Below are 25950 nucleotides of genomic sequence, written 5' to 3' on the forward strand. Positions count from 1 at the left end.
AATATGTGTTGGTCTGGGCCTGCAAGTACCTGTGTTGGGCCTTAAAACTAGTAATAGAAACAAATTTTACTGCATCTGCAATGTGTGTATCTTGCCTTCTCATCTGACTTGATTAAACGGCATGCTCCTACATGAGTTGCATGAATGGATTTTTTATCATTTATATTTGGAAAAACAGAGGGACCTCTTCCACGGGAGAGAGAGAGAGAGAGCGAGCTGGTACTCTTCTTGGTGTGTGTGAGTGACTGGCCTGGGGGCTTCCAGCCCATTTGCTAAGAAGTCCAGGAGGCCTTTTAGTGAAGGACCTTGGAAAGCCCACTACCTTTCTTCCGTCGTTTCCGTGGCTATTCCTCACTGTCCCTCTGCCTACGGCGGCGTCATTTCTAAAAAAAAGAAAAAAACCCTAAGGCGGCGTCCAGCAGGCGCGCGCCGGCGGGGAGGAAGCGACGGGATCCCCGGCGTGCTGGTACAGTACGGCACGCGCCCGCGGCGGCCGGCGGGTGCGCGGCGTCGCGCCCTCTGCCTTCCCAGGGCACTAGCCGGCGGCGGCAGGCGGGGCGCTGTAGCGGTGGGCGGGGTTGCAGGGTCGGTAGGCCGGTGACGGCGAGCAGGAGCAGGGTACGCCGCAACGGAGGGCAGGGGGAGGAATTTCAGAGATCGACTGATTCTGGATTTAATCCTCTTAAATAGGGAGTATGCTAACGTTGTCTATTCAGCTAATTTATACTGTAGGTTGTTGTACCTTGTGCTGCATTCATCCCCTGCTTTTGGGCTCTGCAGGCGAGGTTGGTCAAGTCTCAAGTGCTGGTTTTATACTTTTACTGCTGTGTGAGTGCACATTCTTGTTGGAGATGGCAACTGAACACGAGAGAGACAAGCAAATTGGACAAGAGGAAGAGGAAGAGGAAGAGGAAGAAGAGTATGTCTTGCTAGAGTTGGATGGTTGTCTCCATTCCAACATTCAACCAGATGCCCCTTATATACTCTCTGTAAGTTGCTTCTTCTCTGTTTCTGCAGCTTATACTAGTACAAAAGGATATTAGTCTCTGTTGTGAATGTTTCCTTAGGCATTTTTGCTACCTCTATGCTATTGATATCAAGAACGACTTTATATTTGATTATCAGAAATGTTTAAATGACGAGTATAGTTCCACATCATTTTTTCCCCTTGTTTAACATGAAGATGAAGCAGCAAGCTATGTGCTGATTACACTAGCGCTGGTGTGCTACTGCCTACTCATATTATTACATCAAGGGACCAGATGCCTTTCTTGTATTTGGCCAAAATCTCCTTCAGATTTGTTTTTTAGGTTGACACTGTCAAGGGTTACCATCATCAGATACAAAATGCTGTTCACGATGTATATGTCTCTTCAGCAGATTTTGTGGGAAAATCTGGGCTGTAATCATGTTGGGACATGGTTAGTTTTCAGCATGTCTCCTGCTTATTTAGATTTTCAGCGCCCTACTGTGTACAGACTACTAGATTGGTACCACAATTTCTTGATGCGAAGAAGTCAATGTTATTTTTGTGAGATGTTTAGTGGTTGGCTAGTCCACTAAGTTCTTTTAAGCATGTTTTTCAGGGTTTGGATACACCGACCCCTAACTTGATAGTAGGTCGCGGCGTGAACATGGTGAGTACTCATGTTGCTTGGCTGTTTGAAGTTTTATCTTATTGAACTTTTAGCAGTGATGTTCTATATTTGCATTCTCTATTTGACCATACCACTAGATGTGGAGTGTCAATATGTTGGTAATGATGTAAATCCTTTGTATGTACAAATATAAGCTAATGTATGACTGTTAGAACTTCACTTGTAGTTGTTATGCTAAAGTGCTATTTGGATACACCCATTTATCAAGAAATGTTGAAGCGTTTTTTTATAGAGTCTCTCTAGAGTATTTTTCTGAACTCTATTTTTTTTTTCTGTTTAAGTTCTTGAGGAGTAGATAGAACCAAGCCACATTTGAATTCCATAAATTCTTTGTGACAGCTTTAGCACTAAAAACCATTGTGTTTGAATGATATTACTTATTACCTGTACCAGTAAACTTCATTGGTTTTCCTTCCATTGTGATTACTTCTGCTGTGGAAAATTTGTACTGAAGGGCTTCCAATCGTTAACCTACCTGCTGAGTGAGCTGATTGCTGAGACCTTGTTTAATGACAGATTGGAGAGTATGAAGAAACGGTCGGCACATATTATTTATTTTCGGAAAGTGGTAAGTGTTTGCACTGATAACATACCTCTGCTCCTCTTTCTTTGTTAAGTGTTTAATATGAAATGATCTTGTTTGCACACAACCCCCCCTCCTCCATTGAACTTGTCAGAAAGGCAGGCTAACATTGCCATTCATTAGGAGCTCATTACTCCTTCCGTGCACCCTAATGTGATTTTTTCAGTGCATTCATTTGCTGTTTCAATGTGTTCCTTCTCAGATGCTCCATCAAAACCAGTTCATGATCGGACTGTACCTCTCAAAGTAAATAAGGACAAGCTAGGCAGCAGTTGTAAGGAAGGACCATCCAAGGAGGTGAAACATCTCGCAAGCGTTCAAAAGATCCTCAAATTCCAGTCGATCAACGAGGATCATCATGAGCACAGAGCATATCAGCATAAGGATAAGGAGTTCTCCTTTGACCCTTCAAATAGAATGTAAGGATGATACTTCCTAATTTTAATTGCCCACCAGCATTCTCTATTTTGACGTAACTTGCAATATGAGAGTCTGCTGATTATTATCCTCTCTTTCTGAATTTTCAATCTTCTAAAAATCTGCATGATGGAGATCTTGGCTCTCTATGAACTCATGCAACACTATCTAAAACCTGAAAAACACCTAGTTCCCTCCCGTTTACAAATAGTCGACGTTTGGACATACCTTGAGTCATTTAAAAAACTTGAACTCCCTCCGTAAAGAAATATAAGAGCGTTTAGATCACTAAGTAGTTGCCATTCTTGCTTTCAAAATGGTTGCCTCAGAAATATTTTCAGAATATTACAATTTTGGGGGTTTTATGGATAAACTGTAGTAGAAATTATTGGTTAGAGTTAAATTTTGAAGGCCATGCCAATGTCCAAATCATCACTTTGTGAAACCAGGGGAGCCTGTGAAGCCATTCTGTACTTTGTTTAGACCCGAGAAGTCATCCAGTACTTGAGTTTGAAAAGTCATTGCCCTCTGTTACCTTGGCACCGCTAGATCATCTATCCTCATGGGCAGTCAAGCGGATCTGAACTCCCAAAATCTCCTTAAGCATCAAGGCCGGAATCTGATAGTGGTTCCCAAGCAGGAGTACCACCGTTTACCACTTGCAACATACGGTACAAGGCTAAACAACAAGGAATGCTTCTCCCGCACACCAAAATGGAGTGTTTCGAAGCTCTTCCAACTTTTCTTTGCACAAGGCTAAAAAAACTTTTCTTTGCATAAACCTCAAGGCACAATTGGGTAGTTAACGCTAGTGTGGTCACTTAATTATAACGGCTTGAAGCCCATATCCAGACCCGACCCACGATCCCTTACATTGTCCTTCTTCTCTTGCGCCACCACCACACCCTCCTCTCTTGGGCTCCCGAAAACCCTTGCGTGCACAACTGCTGCTGGATGGCACACCGGTTGTATGTCTCCGTCCAGGATGTTCAGCCCATCCTTCCGGGATATGCAGCCGGAGTATGTTAACTCTTTCACCGCTCATGTACATCATGCTCATTGGCTACTACAAGGTAATGAAATTCACTTCTTTTGTGAACCATCTCTTACCTGAAGTAGCACCAATGTGGTTATGTCGGGCACAACTGCAAAAGCAAGTTTGCAGCTCATCGTCTTGCTCGTGGTAACCACTTGAACTGGGAGGGTTGGGACAAGATTGGTGCTTATGAAGTTCATCTCTTAGTTTGCCAACGTTGGTGCTAAACCAGAAGCAGGTGGTAACCACATTGGATGTGTGCTTATGTTGAGGCCAACTAAGAGATGAACTTCATTTTTTATTACTGAGCGGTAGGAGACAGGAGGTCATGCTGAAATAAATTGAACAAAGAACAAGAGTTTGACCAAATGAAGCAGACAGAGTGAGGCAAGCAATGCCGGTAAGGGCATCTTCAACAGTTTGTATGTTAGCTTGTTGGTAAAATATGTCATGTCATCAACCAACACCTTAACATACAACAACTCCAATGGGTTGTATCTAGTTTGTCCAATAGGATGTGAAATAATAAATAAGGTGCTCTCTCATTCTACATTGGAGCTTGTGCAAGGGGTATTGGTTCATGTACATACAACCTTCCTCTCTTCCCTCATTTATTGTATGACACATCATCAAAAATCCTATGTGGCAAAGTCTACCAATAACTATCTTACAACCATTGGAGATGCCCTAAAGAGCAGAATGCTAGCAATTGCAACAGAAGGCAATAAAGGCACCATCCTATGTTTTTAAGGCGGTAAGGCGATCTAAGGCGCTGGGGGGGCGCCTTATCGCCTAGGCGACGCCTAAGCGCCTAAGGCGGACGCCTAAGCGCCTAAGGCGGGCATATTTGTAAGGCGCTGGCGGGGCGCCTTATCGCCTAAGCGTCGCCTAAGCGTCCAAGGCGGGACGCCTTAAAAACAGAGGCACCATCATTGCCTAGACCAATGAGATCGCTTGAGATGAAAGCTCTGCACTAGCATTTTTATTGTTTGAGAACATGTCAATACTCAATAGTTGTACACAAGAACTTGGTATATATATATCATATGGAAAGTACATGTGAATAAAAAACTGTATATCCTGAAACACACACACACACACATTATTTGCAGTTGAATAAACCTGGAAAGAAGATAAAAAATCATTTCACGCCCGAACTTTTTCTTCATCTTTTGGTGCTTCATGCGGAATCTCTGTTGGTCTGGCTGTTGCCACATGGGCACTTGTTGGGGAACAACAACACTGCTGCATAGGCTGCAATGTAGGCCAGCACAGGAACGACGAGAGCGATGACAAGGCTGGACGTCTCCCATTCCCTGGTGCTGCCAGCTGCATAGGCCACAAGAAGGCCTAGCATGTCTAGCAAAATGGCTGCATACATTCGCCCCAGTGGCAAGTTGAGGCCTTTCCATGGAAGTAGCAACACAATGACGACAATAGAAGCCATGAACGAAGTGGAGTTGCTATAGAAGAAAGCACGGTACCGGCCTCTGTCGGTGTCATGTAGGATTGAGTTGCCTGCAGTATGCCCGTTGTTGTTGTCCTGCCAGAGGCCACCTGGTGGTTTCAGGCCAGTCTGGTATGTTACACTCGCAGCCAAGACTCCTATCGGCATCAAGTACTCACGAAGGTTCTTTACTTCTGTTCCTGTGTCTGTGTGGCTGGCAGTGTCCACTTTCCCGGAAGACTCACTGGTGCTGCCTTCTTGCCCAGAGGACACTTTTACTGGAGCAGACGTGGGCCTCCCTTTATAACTTATGACCACCTGGATGGTCAAGAATGCAAGCACTGCAGCAACTAAAATGAACACATAGATGGAGGTTCGCAGATGGCGGGAGCTTCCAGCAGCATAGGCACCCATGAGGCCAAACATGCCCACCACCGTGCACACATAGAGTGCGTAACACCTTATGCCCGGCTTGTATAGGGTGGGGTTCACCAGAAGAACTATGAGAGTCACAGATGCCATGAAGCTTGCTGCATTGCAGTAGAAGAATGCACTGTAACGGCGTGGGTAGTTATCAAGGAAGACCGGGAACCCCGCATGATGACCAAACTTGTCATCGGCTGACCAGAAGCCACCTGGTGGGGTGAGCCCAGCTTGGTAAGTCAGTGTTGCAGCCAAGATGGCAAGCAGCAGCAGCATGTCACGCCTCTTATCCAACTTATCGGCGTCTTGGTGATCGATGTTATCTTCTAGTGTGAAGAACACTATATGAATCACCACATACACAAGGACGGCACCTGCCAGGGCGACAACATATATGGATGTGGCTAAATCTCTGCCGCTCCCTGCGGAGTATGCAGTGATGAGGCCAAACAAATCCAGTATCATGGCTGCATGCAATATATGGCGCCGGAGTAGAAATTGACACCGGACCATTATGATGACCACCAAGGATGTCACGAAGGCGGCTGAGTTGCTATAGAAGAACACCTTGTACCGAGTGGGATGGGTTGTGAGGAGTACCGGGTCGCCGCCCTTGTGCCCATCCCGGTCATCTGGCCAGAGGCCGCCAGGTGGATCCAGTCCTGCTGAGTAAGTGATGCTCACCACGAGAGTAGCAAGCAACATGACAAGAGAGCGATTCTTTTCCAATAATTTGTCATCTTGTTGCGCACCACTGTCCCTGCTGGTAGTTGCATATATGGATATAAAGTTAAAATTACTTGTATCCAAGAATTGAATTATGTGTGTCAATGATAATTTGCCAAGGAAGCTAGAAATAACAAAAAAAAATACGTGCTCATATACCTGTTCAACATGCCATATATTTTCATGAGCCATCCTGAAGGATTATAGACGCAATACTCCTTCCCCATGGCTCTAGGAATAGCCACCTGTAGAAATATGTATGCAAGAACCGCGCCAGCCAGGCAAACCACATAGATGGTAGCATCAGGCTCCCTGCAGCTTCCTGCAGCATAGGCCCCCACGAGTCCGGTGAGTGCCAGGGCGATGAACCCGTAGAGCGCGATGAAACTTTTAGAGAAGATCTCTCCAGAGAAAGCCTTGTTGGCTCTGGTGATAGCCTTGTTGGCTTCGGTCATAGCCTCGCTGAGCTCCTTGTTCATGAGCAGTACGATGATGAGGAGGGAAGCGACGAAGGCGGTGGTGTTGCACACGAAGAAGGCCTGGTACCGGGCGGAGTAGTGCTCCTGCATGACCGGGTCGCTCACGTGGTGTCCGTCCTGGGTGCTGCCCCAGAACCCGCCGGGTGGGCCCAGCCCGGCCACATACGTGATGGCGACGACGAAGGTCGCTAGAAGCATCAGTACATCATGCTCCTCGGCGCGCCTGTTGGCATCGTGCTCCTTCTCCTTGTTTTGCTTCTCCAGGTCACCGGCCTGCACCTCCTCCTTGTCTTGCTGTTCATGTTGCTTCTTGGGGTCACCCTTGCCTTGCGTTCTCTTGGTCAGCACCCTCACCTGCATCCGCCGGAAGGCGTAGATGACGAAGATGCGCGTGATGTAGGCAAAGACGGCCGAGACCAGCAGCGAGGAGTAGATGGTGGTGAACTTGTCCCGGCAGCTCCCGGCGGCGTAGGCCCCCATGAGGCCGAACAGGTCGAGCACCATGACCGCCCGTAGGACGGTGGCCCACTTCGTCTTCTCATCAAGGAAGACGAGAAGGAGGCACGCCACAAGCGACGCAATAAACGCCGTTGCGTTGCAGTAGTAGAAGGCCAAGTACCGGCGGTAGTGCGTGTCAGGGAGGATGGGGTCACCTACAAGTAGTGATGCCGCAAGAGCCCGGATATATAAAGTAAGCATATCAAGAAAAGATTTACACCAAGTCGCGAACGTCGTGTTTACCTGCGATGTGTGGTCCGCCATGCGTGTCCTCCTGCCAGACTCCCCCCGGCAGGTTGAGCCCCGCCGCGTACGTCACTGTCGCCACCAGGGTGGCCAGCAGCAGAAGGTACTCCTTCAGCTGGTACTCCATTGAAGGAGGCTGCTTGTTGCCCCCAGCCCCGGGCGGCTTATCTGGCTCCCCTGGATTGTGGGTCTGGGATGCTGCTACTTGTTTGATCTCTTGCTGGGCCATATTTGACGGTGGAACTGGAACTGGAGCACGAAGAAGCTAGATGCCTTGAGTCGGCGATGTGAAGCTGTGGTTCCACGTTGAGCTCTTGCCTAGTTTATATAGCTGGGTGGGTGGATGCATATGCATGGCATCACGGTGCCTTGGCTTTGGCATGATGTTTTCCAGGAATCTGCAAGCTGCAGCCTGCTAGTCTTGTTTAAGTATTTGTTCCCTTGCCTTTGTACCAAGCTTGTATGCTGGCAGCTTAACAGGCATCAACCAACCAATGTTCATCTTTTAAATTGTGCACGCATGGGATCTATGCTACTCTATTTGGCCTTCTTTGTTAGTTCAGCTTATCATTCACATTGCTGCTGCTTCTTTTCCTACATAGTACATACCTAGCTACACTTTGGGCTGTAACTACTAACAATCTATTTGTAATGCACACTTTTTTCTCGACAGGTAGAAAACCCCCTTGAAATACGATTATGCATCATCGGCGCCCCCAAGCTGATGTGGCGCCTTGTCATGCCAAAAGGTACGCTTGTGTGAACATGACGGCGGTGCCTGATTTGTGCGACCAAGAAAGACATGGCTAACAGGAAAATGCTTTTCTAGGGACCAGCTGGGAGATGCTTATTCCATCTAGCTGCTTTGCATTAGCTGCACGCCAATACATAAAGAGCAAATTGCATCTTTTTTTTTTTGGTGAAAAGGATCCGGATCTATTAATGAAAGTTTCCCGGAAGTATAAAGCATTTCAAACATAATCCAAATTACATCTATAGTATAACAACTTGGCTCTAGGTTTTATCCCGGTGACTGTATTTAGGAAGGGTGAAAATATGACCATTGGGTTCGCCAAAAGTATTGAATAGTGAAATATTTTTTAGGAAGGGTTTTCATTTTTTTTCATATTCTTTGTTTCTCTTGGTTTCCATTCTACATTTTTTTATATGTCAACAACATTTTTTTATTACACGTTTAAAATTTTTCCAAATACAAATTTAACATTTTTTTAATATACGGTCAACATTTCTTGTACACACATTTTAAAACATTTTTCAAATGTTTGTTTGACAATTTTGAAATACAAAATTAACATTTTTTAATACATGGTCAACATTTTCTATACATTTTTTATATTTTTAAAATGCTTGATTAACAGTTTTCAAATAAAAAGATTTGCATTTTTAGAGTACATGGTCAACATTTTTTTCTATACACATTTAACATTTTGCAAACGCTTGATTAACATTTGTCAAACACTTGTTCAACATTTTTTCAAATGCTTGATTACCATTTTTATATACTCCCACCGTTCCTAAATATAAGCCTTTATAGAGATCTCAATATTAACTACATACATTTGTATATAGACGTAATTTGGAGTGTAGATTCACTTATTTTACTCCTTATGCAGTCCATATTGCAAAATCTCTAAAAAGATTTATATTTAAGAACGGAGGAAGTACATGATAAAAAATTTCATCATTTTTTTAATAGATGCACATCATTTTTTCTATAGACAGTTAACCTTTCCCAAACGCTTGATTGCATTTTTTAAATACTTGTCCAACATTTTTTTCAAGTGCTTGATGAACATTTTTATATACATCATTAAAAAATTTATCATTTTTAATTGATGATAAAAAACGTTTCTATACGTGTTCAACATTGTCTGAATAATTGATTAACATTTTTCAAAATACTTGTTCAACATTTTTCAAAAAACATTTGTAGAGTGTTCTTTGGAATATATATACTTAGAATATTTTAAAGTATAAATTTTTTTATGAAAATAAAGCAATAAAAACAGAAAACGTAAAAAAAGAAAGCAAAGAGGGGCTGTGGCGTCCCGCACATGAGTGCCGCTCCATCTTGCTCGTCCCTTAAGCAAGTCTGAAGCATGACACGCTATATGCGAGATATAAGCGTTTCTTATTTAGCGCTGCAGGCACCGGTTATGGGTCATTGGGCAAGCCAGCACACACTCCCTTCACGTGTTGGGCCGGCCCATTTCACTCTTTATTCTCGTTTGAATATGCAAAAATTGTGCGAGAGAGAGAATCAAACCCGCTAACTGCAGCTTAAGCGTGAACACGCACTAACCAGAGGGGGGGGGGCTGACTACAGGTTGTGATAATCTATATCATTTTCTTTGTTTATACTTTCCCTAGCCGTTCTCTCTACTTTTTAAGTTTTTGAGTTTTTTGTGAACCGTTTTTTTAGTTTCTTTCTTTCCTTTTCTCTTCCTTTTCTAAATATTTTCCCCCTCTTTTCTTTACTTTTTTTTTCAAGTTCGATGAACTTTTTTGCGAATCAACGATTTTTTAAAATAAATTGGTGAACTTTTTTTTTAAGTCGATGAACTTTTTTTCAAAATTGATATTTTTCCAAATCGATAAACTTTTTCAAACTGGATGATATTTTTTCAAAATGGATAAACTTCTTTTTTGAAAATCGATGAACTTTTTTTAAAATTCGTTAACTTCTTCCAAAATTTATGAACTTTTTTCATAAATAAAACTTTTTTTCAAATTGTTTCTAATTAACTAAAAAAACTAAGCGATATAGTAAATGACTGAGTAATAAATAGTGCGTCTACATTAGTTCTAAACCATTTGGCATTGATATCAGTCCACCACTTTCAGAAGCTCTAGTGATTAGCTAAGCAATTCAGATGTAGCGGCGCGAGTTCGATTCTCCATACTGCCTCATTACTGAAGTCTTTGGAGTGTTTTTTTCGAGCAGAGTTTGATACCGCAAATAAGGTGTTTTCAAGAGATTTCATTGTAATTCTTAGTCATAGTTGTTAGTTTGTATTTTCTTGGATCTTATGTCCAAATCAGTGTGCCTGTAATTCTTATGAGTATGCATAAAGTTATAAATGTTTCTGAAAAAAGTTAAATATAATGGCGAGTCTAAAAAAAAAGTTAAATAGAATGTAGTGCTAAAAAAGTTAAATAGAATAATTGCATGATACTCAACTTTTAAGTGAAAAATGCTCTGTTGCAGTTCATTTTTGTTCATGGTCTGGTGCTCCTGAGCATGCTCATGGTGCTCCCATCGCTGAAGGAAGGATCATATAGAAGTGCTTACATGTGCATTGGTTGGTTCCTAGTGGAATAGTTTGTTTCTTATCACATGGATACGTATGAAACATTAGCTATAGTTGACACTCAATGTCGGCAAGGAGTTTCTTTCATTTATAAACCACACGAAGACCAGCAATGCAGAATTAACTACTCCATGTGATGAAGTAGTATTATTGATTTTGTAACTGCTTCAATCTCATCACACATCTTACCCAAACAGACATAACAGAAACCTCAGGCTGAATTTCTTGCCCTAGAATTTTAGGGCAATAAGTACTCCTATTTGGTATGCAGCAACAAAAATACTAATGCTTTTGCAAGCCAAAATCCGGTTATATCAAAACAACCAAAGCAGTTCTGTAATTTTGGATTTTCGGTACCCAACATTTGGGGAGCCAATTCAGTTTCAAACCAGGCAGCCTGCCAATCCGCCATATGCCGACGACAGTAGCAAACAGAATAGTTTTCTTGATCTTCGACAGTACGTAACAGAAACAGGAACAAAAAAACTAAACGCCGTGCTTCATCTTTAGATAGAGAAACAACAAAGTATATAGTTGAGCCTTGCTATCAGGCATGCAGAAGCAGGCGACGCGGACTTCACCTCTAAGCCTCTTTCAGCTTGCACCACTTGCTGGACTTAGCCTGCACCTGCTTGAACATCTTCAAATCAGGAAACCTAACGTGAACAGACCTGCCCAACCTATCAAGGTGTAATGTTCACCATACCAACCATTTCAACGCGACAACAAGAGGTTCTCATCAAATTCGTTGTATTCTGAAGAAATCAGGGACTCACACCGGTTACCTGCAGGTCATGCCTTCTTGAGGATACGGCCACCCTCGGTCGTGGGCTTCCGGTGAAGTCATCTTGCATGATGCCCTCCACACTCCAGCGCCGCTCCAAGGTCCTCACGAATTCATCCATGACTTCTCCAAAATGCAGGACTATAATTGGCTCAAATACGGCTCTCGTCGTATTCACAAACCTCCTTGGTACCATGAGTGCGCTGTCGACCCCGCTTTGAGGGCCGTGCACCCGCATCTCACTGATTGAGAAGGAGCCCTCATCTTGAATGATCTCCCTCAGCTCTTTGTCGGAAGGTTCATAGAATGGCACGTAGAAAGAATCAAACTTCGCTTTGTCGATCACACCCTGTCAAAAGCATACCAAAAGATTTGGAGGTCAAATACTCATGTGTGTTAACAAATTATAAATAATATTACTATACTAGAAGAAAAACAATGAAAATGTACCTCTGAGACCATTACGCTTAGAATCTGAGCTATGAATTCCCACATGTGAGAGAATTTGGGGGCAATTACACCGGAGTCCCTCCCTACAAGGATTTTTTGTCGAAAGAGACCACCTGCGCAATTGAATTGCCAGAAAAGACCCCCTCTGAGATGATTTGACAAAAAGGACCCCCTCGTCCGTGGCGGCAGGTGCGCCAGACGACACGTGGCACCTGCCGCCACGGTGCTAGGCGGCGGCTCCTGCCGCCACGGCGTCAGGCGGCAGACTGCATGGAACGGAAATCGGCTGGCGCGACGGAACGGGCTGGCACTATGGACCCCTACCGCTTGAGGGGCCGGCGGCAGGACAGTAGCAGCCGGGCCCGGCCGCCTCAGAGGCTGGCGGCAGGCCTGTTCATCAGCTGGGGGCAGGGATGCTGTAGCAGGTGGTCTCTTTGACAAAAATTCCCGTCTGTACCCACTTGCCCTGCGTCGTGCATGTACGGCAGTACTTTGCTTTGTTTAAAGAGGTGGACGTCACATGGGCATGCATGCATGAATAAGGCCTCTGCTCGTGTTAACTAATGGAGTACTAGTAACTAAGCAAGGAATACAGGCCAGCCGATGAACACAGTGCCTGAAACGACGCCGATGAACAGGCCTGCCGCCAGCCCCTGAGGCGGCCGGGCCCGGCTGCTATAGTCCTGCCGCTAGCCGCTCAGGCGAAAGGGCTCCACAGCGCCAGCCCGTTCCGTTGCGCCAGCCGATTCCCGTTCCACGCAGCCTGCCGCCTGACGCCGTGGCGGCAGGGGCCGCCGCCTCACACCATGGCGGCAGGTGCCACGTGTTGCCTGGCGCGCCTGCCGCCACGGCCGAGGGGGTCTTTTTTGTCAAATCGTCTCAGAGGGGGTCTTTTTTGGCAATTCAATTGCGCATGTGGCCTCTTTTGACAAAAAATCCCCTACAAGGGAGACGACAATCCGGCCTCCTGGGATCAATTCTTTGGCTCTGAACTTCAAGAAACTTCTGAAGTCCTTCCTGAACTGTTGTGCATAAGCCTCAATGACCATAGGGTGCCTTTCAAGCCTAGTGTGCTCATCAATGTCATACGCCGGGATCTGGTTCCTTGTTAGATCCTCAGGAGCCTGTAGAGATAAGGTTTTGCTTACAGAACTAACCAAGAAAAGCAGTGGATAAATCCAACGAGCAGTTTTAAACTCACACCTTTGAGAGCCAATCTAGGCTGTTGGACGAGCAGACAAGATGCAAGGAACCACTAGTGAAGAGCCTCTCATAAAAAGACCCCGGTACGATACCAGTGGCGACGATAGGTTCGTTGTTGCTTTGATGGAGTGTGACCAGGCTCTTCACCACCGTGTTGAAGTCGTTATCAGGCAGATCGTTGAGGAGCACGCACACTTCTGGTGGTGGCTGTAAGAACTGGAGGCAGTGAATGTGGATGGCGTCGATGGCGATCGACACTAATGCCACTGCATTTGGACCAGAGGAGCACCCCAGGTCGGCAACCACCATCTTTGTTGGCAACAAGGCGCTGGCAGCATTCTGCAATTGATTGCGTAGCAGAAAAATCCAGTCTTTATAATGTTCTCTTTACTTTAAAATGTTTCAGATCATATAGTTTACTCGGTAATATAAGCTGTGTGAACGTATTCTTGACAGAACTGTCTTGAGAAGCAAAGGAATCAAAGAACTTTCTGTGCAAACGTGAATTACAAAGAGTGGGGAAAACGTACCTGAATACCGGAGTTGCGAGCATAGCTTGTTTTCCCTTGACCTTGATTCATACTCTATACACCACCTGTTTGGAGGTCATGGCTTTGCTTGGAGCAGAGCTAAACTCCAGATCTTGAATATGCAGGAACCAGATCAGGATGGCAATGCTGACAATGCACTGGATGTACAATATAAGTACTTCTTTTCTCCATGATCAACGCAGAAGTCTTTCGTGGGCTTCTTGCTGCTTATGGGCAGCTATAGTAGGGTGGGTCAGAATGCTTCCTTATTTTAAACCTTATTAGGGCAAGCAAGTTTGGATGCTTACCTAGTTGCTAGGGATGAAATGTACTCCCTCCGTCCCAAAATATAAGAACGTTTTTAACACTAGTATAGTGTTAAAAATGTTTTTATATTTTGGGACGGAGGGAGTAGTATTATAACTGGGGATCACTGTTCTCCTCTCTACTTGGGCCTAACAAATGCTGATATCAAAATACTGGATGACATGATAGTTAGATGCAGATCAGGTCTCTATACATTGAAAACCATTCACTGCTGGAGTTTGTTTTCGATCTGGGAATTGCTGTTTTTTATACGTTCACTGGGAGAATCCACATCAATATCACATCGATATCTTCGGACCATGTGGAGCAGAGCTGGCTCGATCTGCGAAACCAATTCAAAGTAGGTCCCGCAGAAAATGAAAATAAAATCAAACTCACCAATGCTGTAAGGCAACAATATAATAAATTTTCAAGTACATTGCTAGTCGTCATGAGCTAAAGTCTGAGCAGCTAAGGAGGCCGAGAAGGCTTCACAGTTGACATGTGAAGCCTTGGTAAGTGATACAACCAGCATAACTATCGGTTTTTCAGCCTGATTGACTCGGGAGCTGCCTTGCGGGCTCAAGTGCTTCTCCGCTGTCCTCACAAATTCATCCATGACCTATCCGGACGACCCAAAATGCTGGACTATTATTGGCTCGAATGCAGCTCTCATACAATTTGCTATCCTGTTTGGGGTGAGGAGCGCACTATCCATGCCGCTTGCAGGTTCGTGCACCCGCATTTCTGTGATTGAGAAGGAGCCCTCTTCTTGGATGATCTCTCTCAGCTCCTTAAGGGAAGGTCCATATACCGGTATGTACAAAGAATCAAACTTGGCTTTGTCAATCATACCCTGTCAAGTTATCCAAAAGAGAAACCCGGGATGTCAAACACTCACATGCTTGTTAGCAAATGACAAAATGGTTGAAAGGTGAAGTTCTGCATTTACCTCTGAGACCATGATGCCTAAAATCTGAGCTGCAGTTCCCCAGACATGAGAGATTTCGCTGACGAGCTCATCAGAACGCCTCCCCGCAAGGGAAACAACCATCCGGCCATCTGGGACCAGTTCTGGCTCTCAGCTTCAGGAAGATTGTGAAATCTTTCCTGAATTGCCGTGCATAAGCTCCAGCGACCACTGGGAGTCTTTCACGCCTGACATTCTCATCGATATCATATGCAGGGATTTGGCTTATCCTTAAAGCTTCAGGAGCCTGTACGTCCAAACGATCAGATAGTGAAGGGACAAATGCACTACTGTAGTGTAAAATTCATACCTTTGAGAGCCAATGAAGGCTGTTGGATGAAGAGAAAAGATGCACGGAGCCACTAGGGAAGAGCCTCTCGTAGAATGACCCTGGTACAGCACCAGCTGCAACAACAGGCTCGTTGATTTGCCGGAGAGCAACCTGGCTCTTCACCACTACGTTGAAGTCATTGTATGGGAGATCATTAAGGAGTAGACTGACTTCCGGAGGTGTCTGTCGCAACTGAAGAAAGTGGTTGCGGGTGGCCTCGAGGGCGATCGACACCAGTGCTACCGCGTTTGGGCCAGAGGAGCAGCCCAAGTCTGCGATCACCATCTTTCCGCACAACAAGGTGCTTGTGTTGCTGCATACATCAACAATCGCAGCTTCCATCAGGGGCTTCATCCTGTTCTGCTCAGCACTCTGCAGTGGACTTGTATTTTTTTCAGAAATCTTCTTTAATCATTCCCAGAATTGTTCTTATTTTTCTTTGTGTTCTTAATTTAGTTTTCAGCAGTACAATATATATATGGTATGAAGAAATTCCTGACGAGCCAGTCTTCAGAAGCCAAGTTTCAGGAGAAGGGACCGTAGAAGCAATACTATGAACTAACTAAAAGAGCAGAAATTACCTGAAAACTGGAGTTGCGAGCATAGCTAGTTTCCATTTCTCCTTGATTCATATGCACCATCTGTTTGGAATCCATGGCTTTGGTTGCAGGAGGGCTAGGCCAACCTTGAGAGACCTTGAAACTGAGAGAGCGAGATTAGGAAGGAGATGGTGAAGATGCACTGGAAGTTCAGCTCTTGTTATGCTAACTGAGATGGCTGTTTTGGCTGCTTATTGGGTCGAATAATAGAGTCAACGTGCTTATCAATCCTATAAAAGATTTGGTCAAAATTGAGATTGTTTCATACCAGAAGACTTGCCATTTTCTATGATCAACTGGTGATGGCCATTCTGGAACGAGTTACAACATCATCCAGCTATACCGTGTGCGAGAGGGAAGTGCTGTGAAGCTGGCGGAACAGGTTCACAAGCATAATAAATAATAAAAGGACAGAGCGCGAACAGGCCTTAATTAAACAAACTCTAGGCGGATCTCAGCTGCCGTCGCGTCTCGCCGGCGACCGACCATTGGAGAAAAGAAAAGAGGGCGCGAGTCCAGTTCACAATCTGGCCCACAAAATGTTCATTCATACTAATCTTGCTGGGCCGCGCTTCTAGGCTGGCAGTGAGAGGGCCAGGCCTGGCTGTTGGCCCAAAGTGATAGTTGTTTCCTTACAGCATTTCTAACCGAACCAATCTCCCACAAAAAATAAAACAAATTTAGGAGTGAGACTAGTATTAGGATCTAATCACATTAGGTGAGAATCAACAAGATCAATTTTTATGAACATATACAAAACACGTCCAAACATTCTTAAAAAAAATGTTGAGCCACATCAATGTTTGATGTACAACCTCAAAAAGTTTCAGCTCCTAATTCAACCTACACAAATAGAAACAAAAATATATTGTTCACCCAAAGCTACCACTATTCAATTTATCCTTTTTGAATCTCTAATTGTACATCGAGTTTTGAGCTGATTTTTTTGAAGTTGTAGAACAACACGTGGATATTTTCTCAAATAATTTCAGAATTTCTCGGAATGCCTAAATATGAGTTATTCTGGTTGATCTCCTTAATCTCACCTAATGTGAGATCCTATACTAGTCTCCCCCTCAAATTTAGCTCCTCAAACCTTAACTCTTCAGTTTCTCCATCTAAAAAAGAAACACTCCCCATTTTCTCTAAAAAAAAAGAAAAGAAAATTAACTCCTCAACTTTGAGAAGTTAAAAAAGAAAAGCGTATCTTAGCCAAACCCCTAAACTTAACTCCTATATATTACATTTATCTCATGCATTTTGTCGAACACTTACAATGCGTGGTTGGGTTGAACGCTAGGAGAGTGTTGCACCGGTGGCTGCAAGTTGCTGGTTCGGTCGGCTATAAGCTCCTCCTGTGCGTCTACGGGTGCAAGCACACATAAACTCCTCGACATCGGAGTCATATCTGCACTCACCGCCACTAGCGCTCACGTGATGTAGACCCCGACCGATGCTCTCCAGTTCAGCATGTACCCCTCCCTTAGCAGCCATGGGTACCCACTCCTGGCGCTCGTGCCTGACGACAACGACCCAACCACCAGCACGATCGCGTAGTCACACGCCTGGCCACAACCCCATGTTAGTAGTGTTGTACCGTGCATCAAGCAACACACGACCGTCGTCCCCAGGCACATGACGTTGATCAACCCGACCGCCGGTTGGGCGGTGCAGTTGAAGAGGAAGAGGAGCTGGCGGTGCTGGCGGAACGTTGATTTTGGCCATGAGGCAGCCATTGACGCCCGTCTAGACGCGTTGTCGTTGGCCACCACGACAACACGACCAGCGTAGGACACGGAGGAGCTTTAGCCGCCCAACGAGAGTCCTTCTATGGTGGCTACAAGCATGCTCAACGATAGTATTGCACCAGTGACCGTCGCTTGGTGGAAAGGGTGGGGATGGACGTTCCTCATGGTGGGGATCTCCGCAAAAGTAATTTTTATAGAGGCTCACCACAAGAAAGTAGACGAAATTCATCTGAATGGGTTCTTTCCCTCATAATTCTCCTAGCGGCGCGATGTCGTGCTTCAAAACACAAGGATTCATCTTGATAGGGAATGGAGGTCAGAAACCACTTTTCTCTCATGGTACAGCTTTCCTCGAGGCCGGGGACGATGGGCAGGAGCACCACCAAGCTAGGTACGGCGAGGAGAAGCGGTGCTGTAGTCGGAGATGACGGAAAGAAGAAAAAAGTTTGTCTGAGTCTCTCTAAAATTCTTGCTGGAATTTGACTGGAAGTCGGCGGGGCCGTTGTCGGTGTCAAAACCCGCGGATCTCGGGTAGGGGGTCCCGATCTGTGCGTCAAGGCTGATGGTAACAGGAAGCAAGGGACACAAATGTTTACCCAGGTTCGGGCCCTCTCGTTGGAGGTAAAACCCTACTTCTTGCTTGATTAATATTGAAGATATGGGTAGTACAAGAGTAGATCTACCACGAGATTGTAGAGACTAAACCCTAAGAGCTAGCCTATGATGGTATGATTGTAAATGTGACCGGTCTTCTAAGGACCATCCTCTCTAGTTTATATAGACACCGGAGAGGGCTAGGGTTTACATGAAGTCGGTTACAAGAAAGGAAACACAATATCCGGATCACCAAGCTTGTCTTCCACGCCAAGGAGAGTCCCGTCGGGACACGGGCCGAAGTCTTGAGTCTTGTATCTTCACGCTTCAATAGTCCGGACGATATATATAGTCCGGCTGTCCGGATACCCCCTTATCCAAGACTCCCTCAGTAGCCCCTGAACCAGGCTTCAATGACGATGGGTCCGATGCGCAGTCTTGTCTTCGGCATTGCAGGGCAGGTTCCTTCTTCGAATACTCCAAAATAATCGTCGAACGCTTAGACCGTGTCCGGATCCACAAAATAATCTTCACGTACCGCTGTAGAGAGAATGATATTTCACAAATGCAATCTGCTGACAACTTTTTAGACAACGCGATGTGTCATTTCGGTCGGGTCATTTTTCAAACCGTTTTCCTACAATCAGCCATAGCGTATATTGCGAGGCGGTTTCTTTGACACGTCTTGTCAAAGCAGAGATCGTGTCCCCTCATCACGGGATTCTCATCAATGCGGGTATGGGTAATCCCACCACGCCATCAATCGTGGCGCTTGGGAAGCAAGCGATTCCCAACGGGCAAGTGGAGAGGCGCACCCCTTTCGTCGCCTCTTATAAAGGGATAAGATCTCCTCATTTTTACCCACGCCTTCCTTCTCCCTTGCCTACTCTTGCCCCCTCGAGCTCCAGCGCCCAAGCCCAAGTCTTCTCCGCACAGCTAAACATGTCTGGAGCAGGAGGCAAGTGGGTGGCTTCCACCATCAAGGAGAAGCACATCGCAAATCTTCGGGCAGCCGGATACTTGGCCGCAGACATAGCGCACCGGCTACCGGACGCCGGCCAGGTCATTCCGACCCCAAGACCCCACGAGAGGGTCGTATTCGTCGCCCACTTGGTCCATGGTCTAGGATTTCCACTCCATCCCTTCGTCCGCGGGCTCATGTTCTACTACGGGCTAGATTTCCATGATCTAGCCCCAAATTTCGTCCTCAACATCTCGGCGTTCATCGTCGTATGCGAGGCCTTCCTCTGCATCAGGCCTCATTTCGGCCTGTGGCTGCAAATCTTCTGCATGAAGCTGAAGATTGTAAGCGGCCAGCAAGCGGAGTGCGGAGGGGCCATGGTGGGCAAGATGCCCAACATCACTTGGCTGGACGGCTCCTTTGCAGAGACCGTAAAAGGGTGGCAATCGGGGTGGTTCTACATCACCAAGCAGCGCGACGCCAACTGGGCGGCGGCCCCCGAGTTCCGATCTGGAGCCCCCATGCGGCTCACCTCCTGGGAAAAGAAGGGCCTAGCCTGGGGTGAACCCACAGAACTGACCCGACTCCAGACCTGCCTCAAGAGCATGAAGGACAAGAACATCAAGCTTGTCAACGTGATCCATGTCATGCTCATTCGCCGGATCCTCCCGTGCCAAAGGCGGGTATTTAATCTGTGGGAGCTCGTCCCGGTCGAACACCGGACGCTTCAGAGGCTCTACGGTATGAAGCACAAGGACGCATGGAAGGCGTTGTTCAAGGCCTCTGAAGTACCTCCTCCCATATCCGAGGACCGCAGGCTCCACGCCACGCGGCTTCCCAGTGAGGTGAGTTTTCAGTCCATCACCGGATTCAGTCCTCCCCAATATACTCACGAGGGAGACTTAAGTAGTTATGCATATCTATCTAGGAGTACATGGAGACAGCGGAGCAGGTTGACTGTCCGGCTCCGCTGCCAGAAGACCCAGCCGATGCTATCCTGACGGAGATGCTGGTCCCGACACCGTACAAGGTGCAGGAGAGGAAGACCGATAAGAAGGCCCTGGGGACCCGGAAGGGTCTCCGGCGTAAGGTTGTGCCGGAAGCCTCGTCCGAAGATGACGAGGCACACTCCTCCCACGAAGGGGAGGAGGAAGAAGAAGAAGACGCCCCGTCCGGAAAGGATGAGGGGCCTGGGGAGGCGGACCAGGGGGCCGGAAAAGGCCCTCGACGCAAGGCCGTCATCTCCATGTCATCTGACGACGAGACGGATTCCTCCCGCGGAGGCGGGAAAAGCAAGAAGAAACTCTACCTCCCCGCACTGGGGAGGAGAAAAAGAGAAAATCCGCCCCAGAAGGGGAGGCTAGGACGTCCAAGAAGGGAAAGGTGTCCCTTCCGGACTACTCCGCCACGGCCGTTCTCAGTAAGGAGGGGTGGCTGCCCAGGGGGAAGCCCCTAGTGCGATCGTAAGTGTCCGCACCCTATCATGACTTTACTTCATGGTTTTTTTATTTATAATGCCGAACATATATGCAGTCCGGCCAGGGTTCATCCCGAGGTATCTTCCTCCGGATCCCTGAGCGAGTCGGAGATGAATTCGCTACCGACGGCCATTACTCCTCAGCCCACGGATGACACGGAGGTGTTGTCCCGAAGGCTCTCCGAGCGGGGGGAGGTGGTTCTAGAGACGCCCCAAGGCGGCATTCCAGACGTTGGACACGCGGGGTTCAAGATCCCCGCGGATCGTGTCGATGAGAGCCACGGTAAGCCAGGCTCTCATCCGAACACTGTTCCGGAACCTCCAATGGTTCCAGACTCAGGCGGGCGGCCCCTCGTTAGGGAGGGCAAGCCGTCTGTGTCGAGGACTTCCGTTGCGCCAGAGGCACCGGATTATCTGCGGGAAGCGCTTCACAGAGCTTCCATGGATGAAGAGCACCGTACTCTTATGAGTGTGGTGATTCAGAAGGTTTCGTCCGCCAAGAGCGGACTAACCGAAGCCTGCACCAGCCTACTAACAGGCTTTGAGGTAAGTGACAAAAATGTATGAGATTACCACCCGATAGGTAGTTGCCCCTGAGACTCTGTTTGGTGTTCGGAAGGAAAAGCCAAACAGAGGGTCAATTATGATCCGTAGGAGCCTAATAATAAACATTCGTGCGAACACGCAGGCCGTGCTGCTTGCCGCTGATGTTCGTACGGCCGATATTGCCGGACTGAAACAGGACCTGGAGCAGGCGCAGGGAGAGCTCGACCTCACGAGGAGGCAGCTCGAAGAGAGCAAAGGTGAATGATTCTCCTCTCTCATATAATGGAGGGTAAACAAAATTGGTTAATCTAACGATGAAGCATCGTGATTTTGTAACAGGGGCCACCACTGAAGTGGCATCTCTGAAGAAAGCGCTGCCCGAGGCCGAACACAAGGCGGCTTTCGAACGCAAAGAGCGCGAAAAGCAAGATGCTAGAGTGGGCGACGTACAACAAGAGCTCCGGGAGCTCGGCGAAAAGTTCGAGTCCGTGGAGCGTGAGCTGAAGGCAAAAGAGGCCGAGCTTACGAAGGCCCTTGTCACTATAAAAGACGCCAAGGCCGTAGCCGAGAAGGCACAACAGGAGATCCAAGAGGCCAAAAAGATAATGGCGGGTAAAAATTCTTTATGCAAAGCAAGCATGTGGAGGAGGCGTTTCTTTTACTTACTCGAATATGGAGCTCCCCAGGGGCATTCACAGATCTGCCATGCAGCGTATCAGACACCGCAGAGTTCTACCGTGCCCAGGAGGGGAGCTCAACGGAGAAGCTGTTCTGGTCCCAGTATGCTGGGGCCGAACATCCAACGCCTCTGATTGACCAACTGAAGCAGTTGGTCGAACTCCACAGGGCGGCCGAACTGGCTATGAAAGATGTCATAGTCCGGATGTGGCCTGGCGAGCTCCTGCCCGCTAGCTACTTCGGCCGGATCAAGCAGATGGTGGATGCCTGTCCGCGACTTGAAGCAATCAAACGATCCGTTTGTATTGAGGGTGCCCGCCGGGCTTTTGCCCATGCGAAAGTGCATTGGGGCAAGATGGATGCAGAGAAGTTGGTGAAGGACGGGCCGCCGGAGGGCAAGGCGCATCGCCATCCCAAGATGTACTATGATGGCGTTATGAAGGGTGCTCGTCTCGTGGCCGATGAATGTACCAAGGACACCATTTTCGAATGAATTCACTCCTGTCATGTTCGTAATTTAAAGACGAAGTTACTTGTGCTATGTAGCACTTTTGTTATTTAAAATATTACCTTTTGTGCGGCTGTTTATAAAATTCTGAAAGTAGGCCAGTCGTCGGCTTCTGCCCCCACGTAGCTCGTATTGGGGTGTTTGTGGAAAATTCGGACACTCTTTATCCAAATGTTTGGTCCCTCAAGGAGGTGTCCGGTGCAGCGAACAAGGCAATCGGACTATTCGGCTTTATAACCTTCACTTAGCCATAGAAGTCTACAATTTTAAATTTCGGCGAAGCCCCTAGAATCCAAAAGGCCGAATTGGGGCGCTATACACGCCTAGATCGGACGAAGCTGATTTATCGCCTAAAGCGGAAAAATCTTTAAGGATTTTAAGACCTCTCGAACAGCGACCAGCTCTCGCCACATCATGCCGGTCAGTTTTCGGCTTTCTCTATTGAGGTGCCCGTTCGGAAGAACCGGGACACAATCGCAGTAGTTCTCCCTGCGCTACCTTAGCCGGTATAACGGAACATAAGACACCAAAACAAGGGAGCCGGGCTAACCCAACTGTAGACCTAAGACATGATTCGGAGCTGATGCATATAGTGCTATAAGTTCGGGGTGCCACACTTTTGAAAGTGTTCAGACTTGTCTTGCCGTATTATGGGGCGTCATGAGAAGCCCCTGGCAAACTGAACGTACCAAAGTGTACGGATGCATTATCAAATAAACATTTGTAAGAAGAAATGCTCAAATAAGAATAATAGGCTGACGCTATGTATGATCTCCCATTGATGAATAATACGTTTAAGCGTATGTTTACAATGAACGCATTAAGCGGAGATAAATAGGATTATTTGACATATCCTATCCAGAGGCAAGCTACGTACAGATAGATAAAACAGGTATAACAATCGTAAATAGATTCCACCTGGGTATTTCCTTCTGTACGCAAAGCCTATTGCCTCCTTGTTTTTTATCTCCCGTGTAAGTCTGACAATCCAGCTCTTCTGGAGAGGCTGCACTAAAGCAATGTCCTGAAAAGGAAAGGTTATGAAGATATGTTGCGGCGATACCGCACTGTTGACTTAGCCACTGCTGCGCCTCCGCCTGTGCCCATGGTATTTTGAGTGCATAATTGTGTACGCGTGGCACGGATGCTGCTTTGATGGGATTTGAGCGGAGGCCGGACTGCTAGTCGTGCTCTTGGCATGCCTGGTGATCCTGTTGTGGGGTGCTCCGAACTTGCTTGACGGTGCTTGAAGTTGTCGTCGCCGGATTGGTGGTTTGCCGGAGGAGGCCGCATTGTACTTCTGCCGCGAGGGATGCAGTATGCTCTTCTGTACGGAGAGAGCGGTCCATGTTTCCGTTGACTGTTATGACCCCGCGCGGGCTTGGCATCTTGAGCTTGAGGTATGCATAGTGTGGTACCGCATTGAATCTAGCGAATGCGGTTCGTCCGAGCAGTGCGTGGTAACCACTGCGGAAAGGTACGATATCGAAGATTAACTCCTCGCTTCGGAAGTTATCCGGAGATCCGAAGACCACTTTCAATGTTATAGAGCCCGTACAACGGGCCTCTACTCCAGGAATTACACCTTTAAAGGTGGTTTTGGTGGGCTTGATCCTTGAAGGATCGATGCCCATCTTGCGCACTGTGTCCTGGTAAAGCAGGTTCAGGCTGCTGCCGCCGTCCATAAGGACTCGCATGAGGTGGAATCCGTCGATAATTGGGTCTAAGACTAATGCGGCCGAGCCGCCATGGCGGATGCTAGTAGGGTGATCCCTACGATCAAAGGTGATCGGACAAGCTGACCATGAGTTGAATTTAGGGACGACTGGCTCCATCGCGTAGACGTCACGTAGTGCTCGCTTCCTTTCCCGCTTGGGGATGTGAGTGGCGTAGATCATATTGACAGTTTTCACCTGGGGGGAATCTCTTCTGCCCCCCCGTGTTCGGACGCCGGGGCTCCTTGTCGTCGTCGCTATGCAGCCCCTTGTCCTTGTTTTCGGCGTTTACTTTGCCGACCTATTTAAATACTCAGTAGTCTCTGTTGGTGTGGTTGGCTGGCTTGTCCGGGGTGCCATGAATTTGGCACGAGCGCTCCAGTATACGGTCTAGACTGGACGGTCCCTGATTGTTTTGTTTGAACGGCTTCTTCCGCTGACCGGATTTGGGTCCGCTGAATCCGTTGTTGACTGCCGTGTCTTCGGTGTTGTCGCCGTTGTTCCGTCGCTTGTGTCTGTTGCGCCGTAGCTTGCCATTATTGTCACGGACGTCTGAAGTGCCAGAATGTGGCGTAGTGCTGCTGCGAGCCAACCAGCTGTCCTCGCCCGCACAAAAGCGGGTCATTAGTGTTGTGAGAGCTGCCATGGACTTGGGTTTCTCCTGGCCGAGGTGTCGGGTGAGCCACTCATCGCGGATATTATGCTTGAAGGCCACCAGGGCTTCGGCGTCCGGACAGTCAACTATTTGGTTCTTTTTGATTAGGAACCGGGTCCAGAATTTCCTGGTTGATTCTCCGGGCTGTTGAGTGATGTGGCTCAAGTCATCGGCGTCCGGAGGTCGCACATATGTGCCTTGGAAGTTGTCAAGGAATGCGTCTTCCAGGTTTTCCCAACTGCCAATGGAATTTGCGGGCAGGCTGTTTAGCCAGTGCCGGGCTGGTCCTTTAAGCTTAAGGGGAAGGTACTTGATGTTGGGGAACGTAGTAATTTCAAAAAAATTCCTACGTACACGCAAGATCATGGTGATGGCATAGCAACGAGAGGGGAGAGTGTTGTCCACGTACCCTCGTAGACTGTAAGCGGAAGCGTTATGACAACGCGGTTGATGTAGTCGTACGTCATCACGATCCGACCGATCCAAGTACCGAACGTACGGCACCTCCGAGTTCAGCACACGTTCAGCTCGATGACGATCCCCGGGCTCCGATCCAGCAAAGCTTCAGGGATGAGTTCCGTCAGCACGACGGCGTGGTGACGATGATGATGCTCTACCGGCGCAGGGCTTCGCCTAAACTCCGCGACGATATGACCGAGGTGGAATATGGTGAAGGGGGGCACCGCACACGGCTAAGGAACGATCCGTAGATCAACTTGTGTTGTGTCTAGAGGTGCCCCCCTGTCCCCGTATATAAAGGAGCAAGGGGGGAGGGGGCGGCCGGCCTAGGAGGGGCGCGCCAAGGGGAGTCCTACTCCCACCGGGAGTAGGACTCCCTCCTTCCTTGTTGGAGTAGGAGAAGGGGGAAAGAGGGGGAGAGGAGGAAGGAAAAGGGGGCCGCACCTCTTGTCCAATTCGGACCAGAGGGGTGCTGCGCGCCTCCTTCCTTTCGGCCTCTCTCCTCTATTCCCGTATGGCCCAATAAGGCCCATATACTCCCCGGCGAATTCCCGTTACTCTCCGGTACTCCGAAAAATACCCGAATCACTC

At 47.4% G+C, this 25950-nt stretch overlaps 3 protein-coding genes and 1 pseudogene across 10 annotated transcripts; 1 reads left to right on the top strand and 3 right to left on the bottom strand.

The window, feature by feature from the left end:
• Positions 1-346: 346 nt before the first annotated feature.
• On the top strand, positions 347-10972 carry LOC123072329 (general transcription factor 3C polypeptide 6). 7 transcript variants are annotated; one of them, XR_006435050.1, is made up of 6 exons: positions 347-989; positions 1575-1637; positions 2175-2226; positions 2444-2660; positions 8187-8262; positions 10743-10972. XR_006435050.1 is itself a non-coding variant. In XM_044495893.1 (6 exons), exons 2-6 carry the CDS (start codon positions 852-854, stop codon positions 8188-8190), a joined length of 474 nt encoding a protein of 157 aa, XP_044351828.1. In that variant the 5' UTR covers positions 347-693; positions 781-851; the 3' UTR covers positions 8191-8616. The 7 variants fall into 7 exon arrangements, 4 of the variants coding, with proteins under 4 accessions (XP_044351828.1, XP_044351826.1, XP_044351827.1 ...); XR_006435049.1 differs by lacking the exon at positions 10743-10972 and adding an exon at positions 8343-8616; XR_006435051.1 differs by lacking the exon at positions 10743-10972 and adding an exon at positions 8350-8616.
• On the bottom strand, positions 4124-7961 carry LOC123072327 (uncharacterized). 2 transcript variants are annotated; one of them, XM_044495889.1, is made up of 2 exons: positions 6450-7961; positions 4124-6327 (listed from the first exon to the last, which is right to left on the bottom strand). In XM_044495889.1, exons 1-2 carry the CDS (start codon positions 7529-7531, stop codon positions 4875-4877), a joined length of 2535 nt encoding a protein of 844 aa, XP_044351824.1. In that variant the 5' UTR covers positions 7532-7961; the 3' UTR covers positions 4124-4874. The 2 variants fall into 2 exon arrangements, with proteins under 2 accessions (XP_044351824.1, XP_044351825.1); XM_044495890.1 differs by having other exon boundaries at positions 4125-6324; positions 6450-7960.
• Positions 10973-11318: 346 nt separating the features above from the next.
• LOC123067867 (salicylate/benzoate carboxyl methyltransferase-like) lies at positions 11319-13863 on the bottom strand. Its single transcript, XM_044490473.1, has 5 exons — positions 13813-13863; positions 13283-13621; positions 13010-13203; positions 12080-12158; positions 11319-11978 (listed from the first exon to the last, which is right to left on the bottom strand). The coding sequence occupies exons 1-5, from the start codon at positions 13861-13863 to the stop codon at positions 11610-11612; spliced, it is 1032 nt and encodes a 343-aa protein (XP_044346408.1). The 3' UTR covers positions 11319-11609.
• A 697-nt stretch (positions 13864-14560) lies between these two features.
• On the bottom strand, positions 14561-16075 carry LOC123067868 (inactive anthranilate O-methyltransferase 1-like; annotated as a pseudogene).
• Between the last annotated feature and the right edge of the window lie 9875 nt (positions 16076-25950).

The sequence above is a fragment of the Triticum aestivum genome, chromosome 3B, assembly GCF_018294505.1.
Source record: "Triticum aestivum cultivar Chinese Spring chromosome 3B, IWGSC CS RefSeq v2.1, whole genome shotgun sequence".
Taxonomy (NCBI): Eukaryota; Viridiplantae; Streptophyta; class Magnoliopsida; order Poales; family Poaceae; genus Triticum; species Triticum aestivum.

Excerpts from the sequence above, each read along its gene's own strand:
- LOC123072327 (XM_044495889.1), bottom strand. The coding sequence starts at position 7,531 with ATGGCGGACCACACATCGCAGGTAAACACGACGTTCGCGACTTGGTGT. Across the intron at positions 6,328-6,449 it reads ATATATGGCATGTTGAACAG|CAGGGACAGTGGTGCGCAAC; the intron begins GTATATGAGCAC and ends TGCAACTACCAG.
- LOC123067867 (XM_044490473.1), bottom strand. The coding sequence starts at position 13,863 with ATGAATCAAGGTCAAGGGAAAACAAGCTATGCTCGCAACTCCGGTATT. Across the intron at positions 13,622-13,812 it reads CTCGCAACTCCGGTATTCAG|AATGCTGCCAGCGCCTTGTT; the intron begins GTACGTTTTCCC and ends AATCAATTGCAG. Across the intron at positions 12,159-13,009 it reads TCCCTTGTAGGGGATTTTTT|GGACTCCGGTGTAATTGCCC; the intron begins GTCAAAAGAGGC and ends CCTTGTAGGGAG.
- LOC123072329 (XM_044495891.1), top strand. The coding sequence starts at position 696 with ATGCTAACGTTGTCTATTCAGCTAATTTATACTGTAGGTTGTTGTACC. Across the intron at positions 990-1,574 it reads ATGCCCCTTATATACTCTCT|CATGTTTTTCAGGGTTTGGA; the intron begins GTAAGTTGCTTC and ends AGTTCTTTTAAG. Across the intron at positions 1,638-2,174 it reads TAGGTCGCGGCGTGAACATG|ATTGGAGAGTATGAAGAAAC; the intron begins GTGAGTACTCAT and ends GTTTAATGACAG.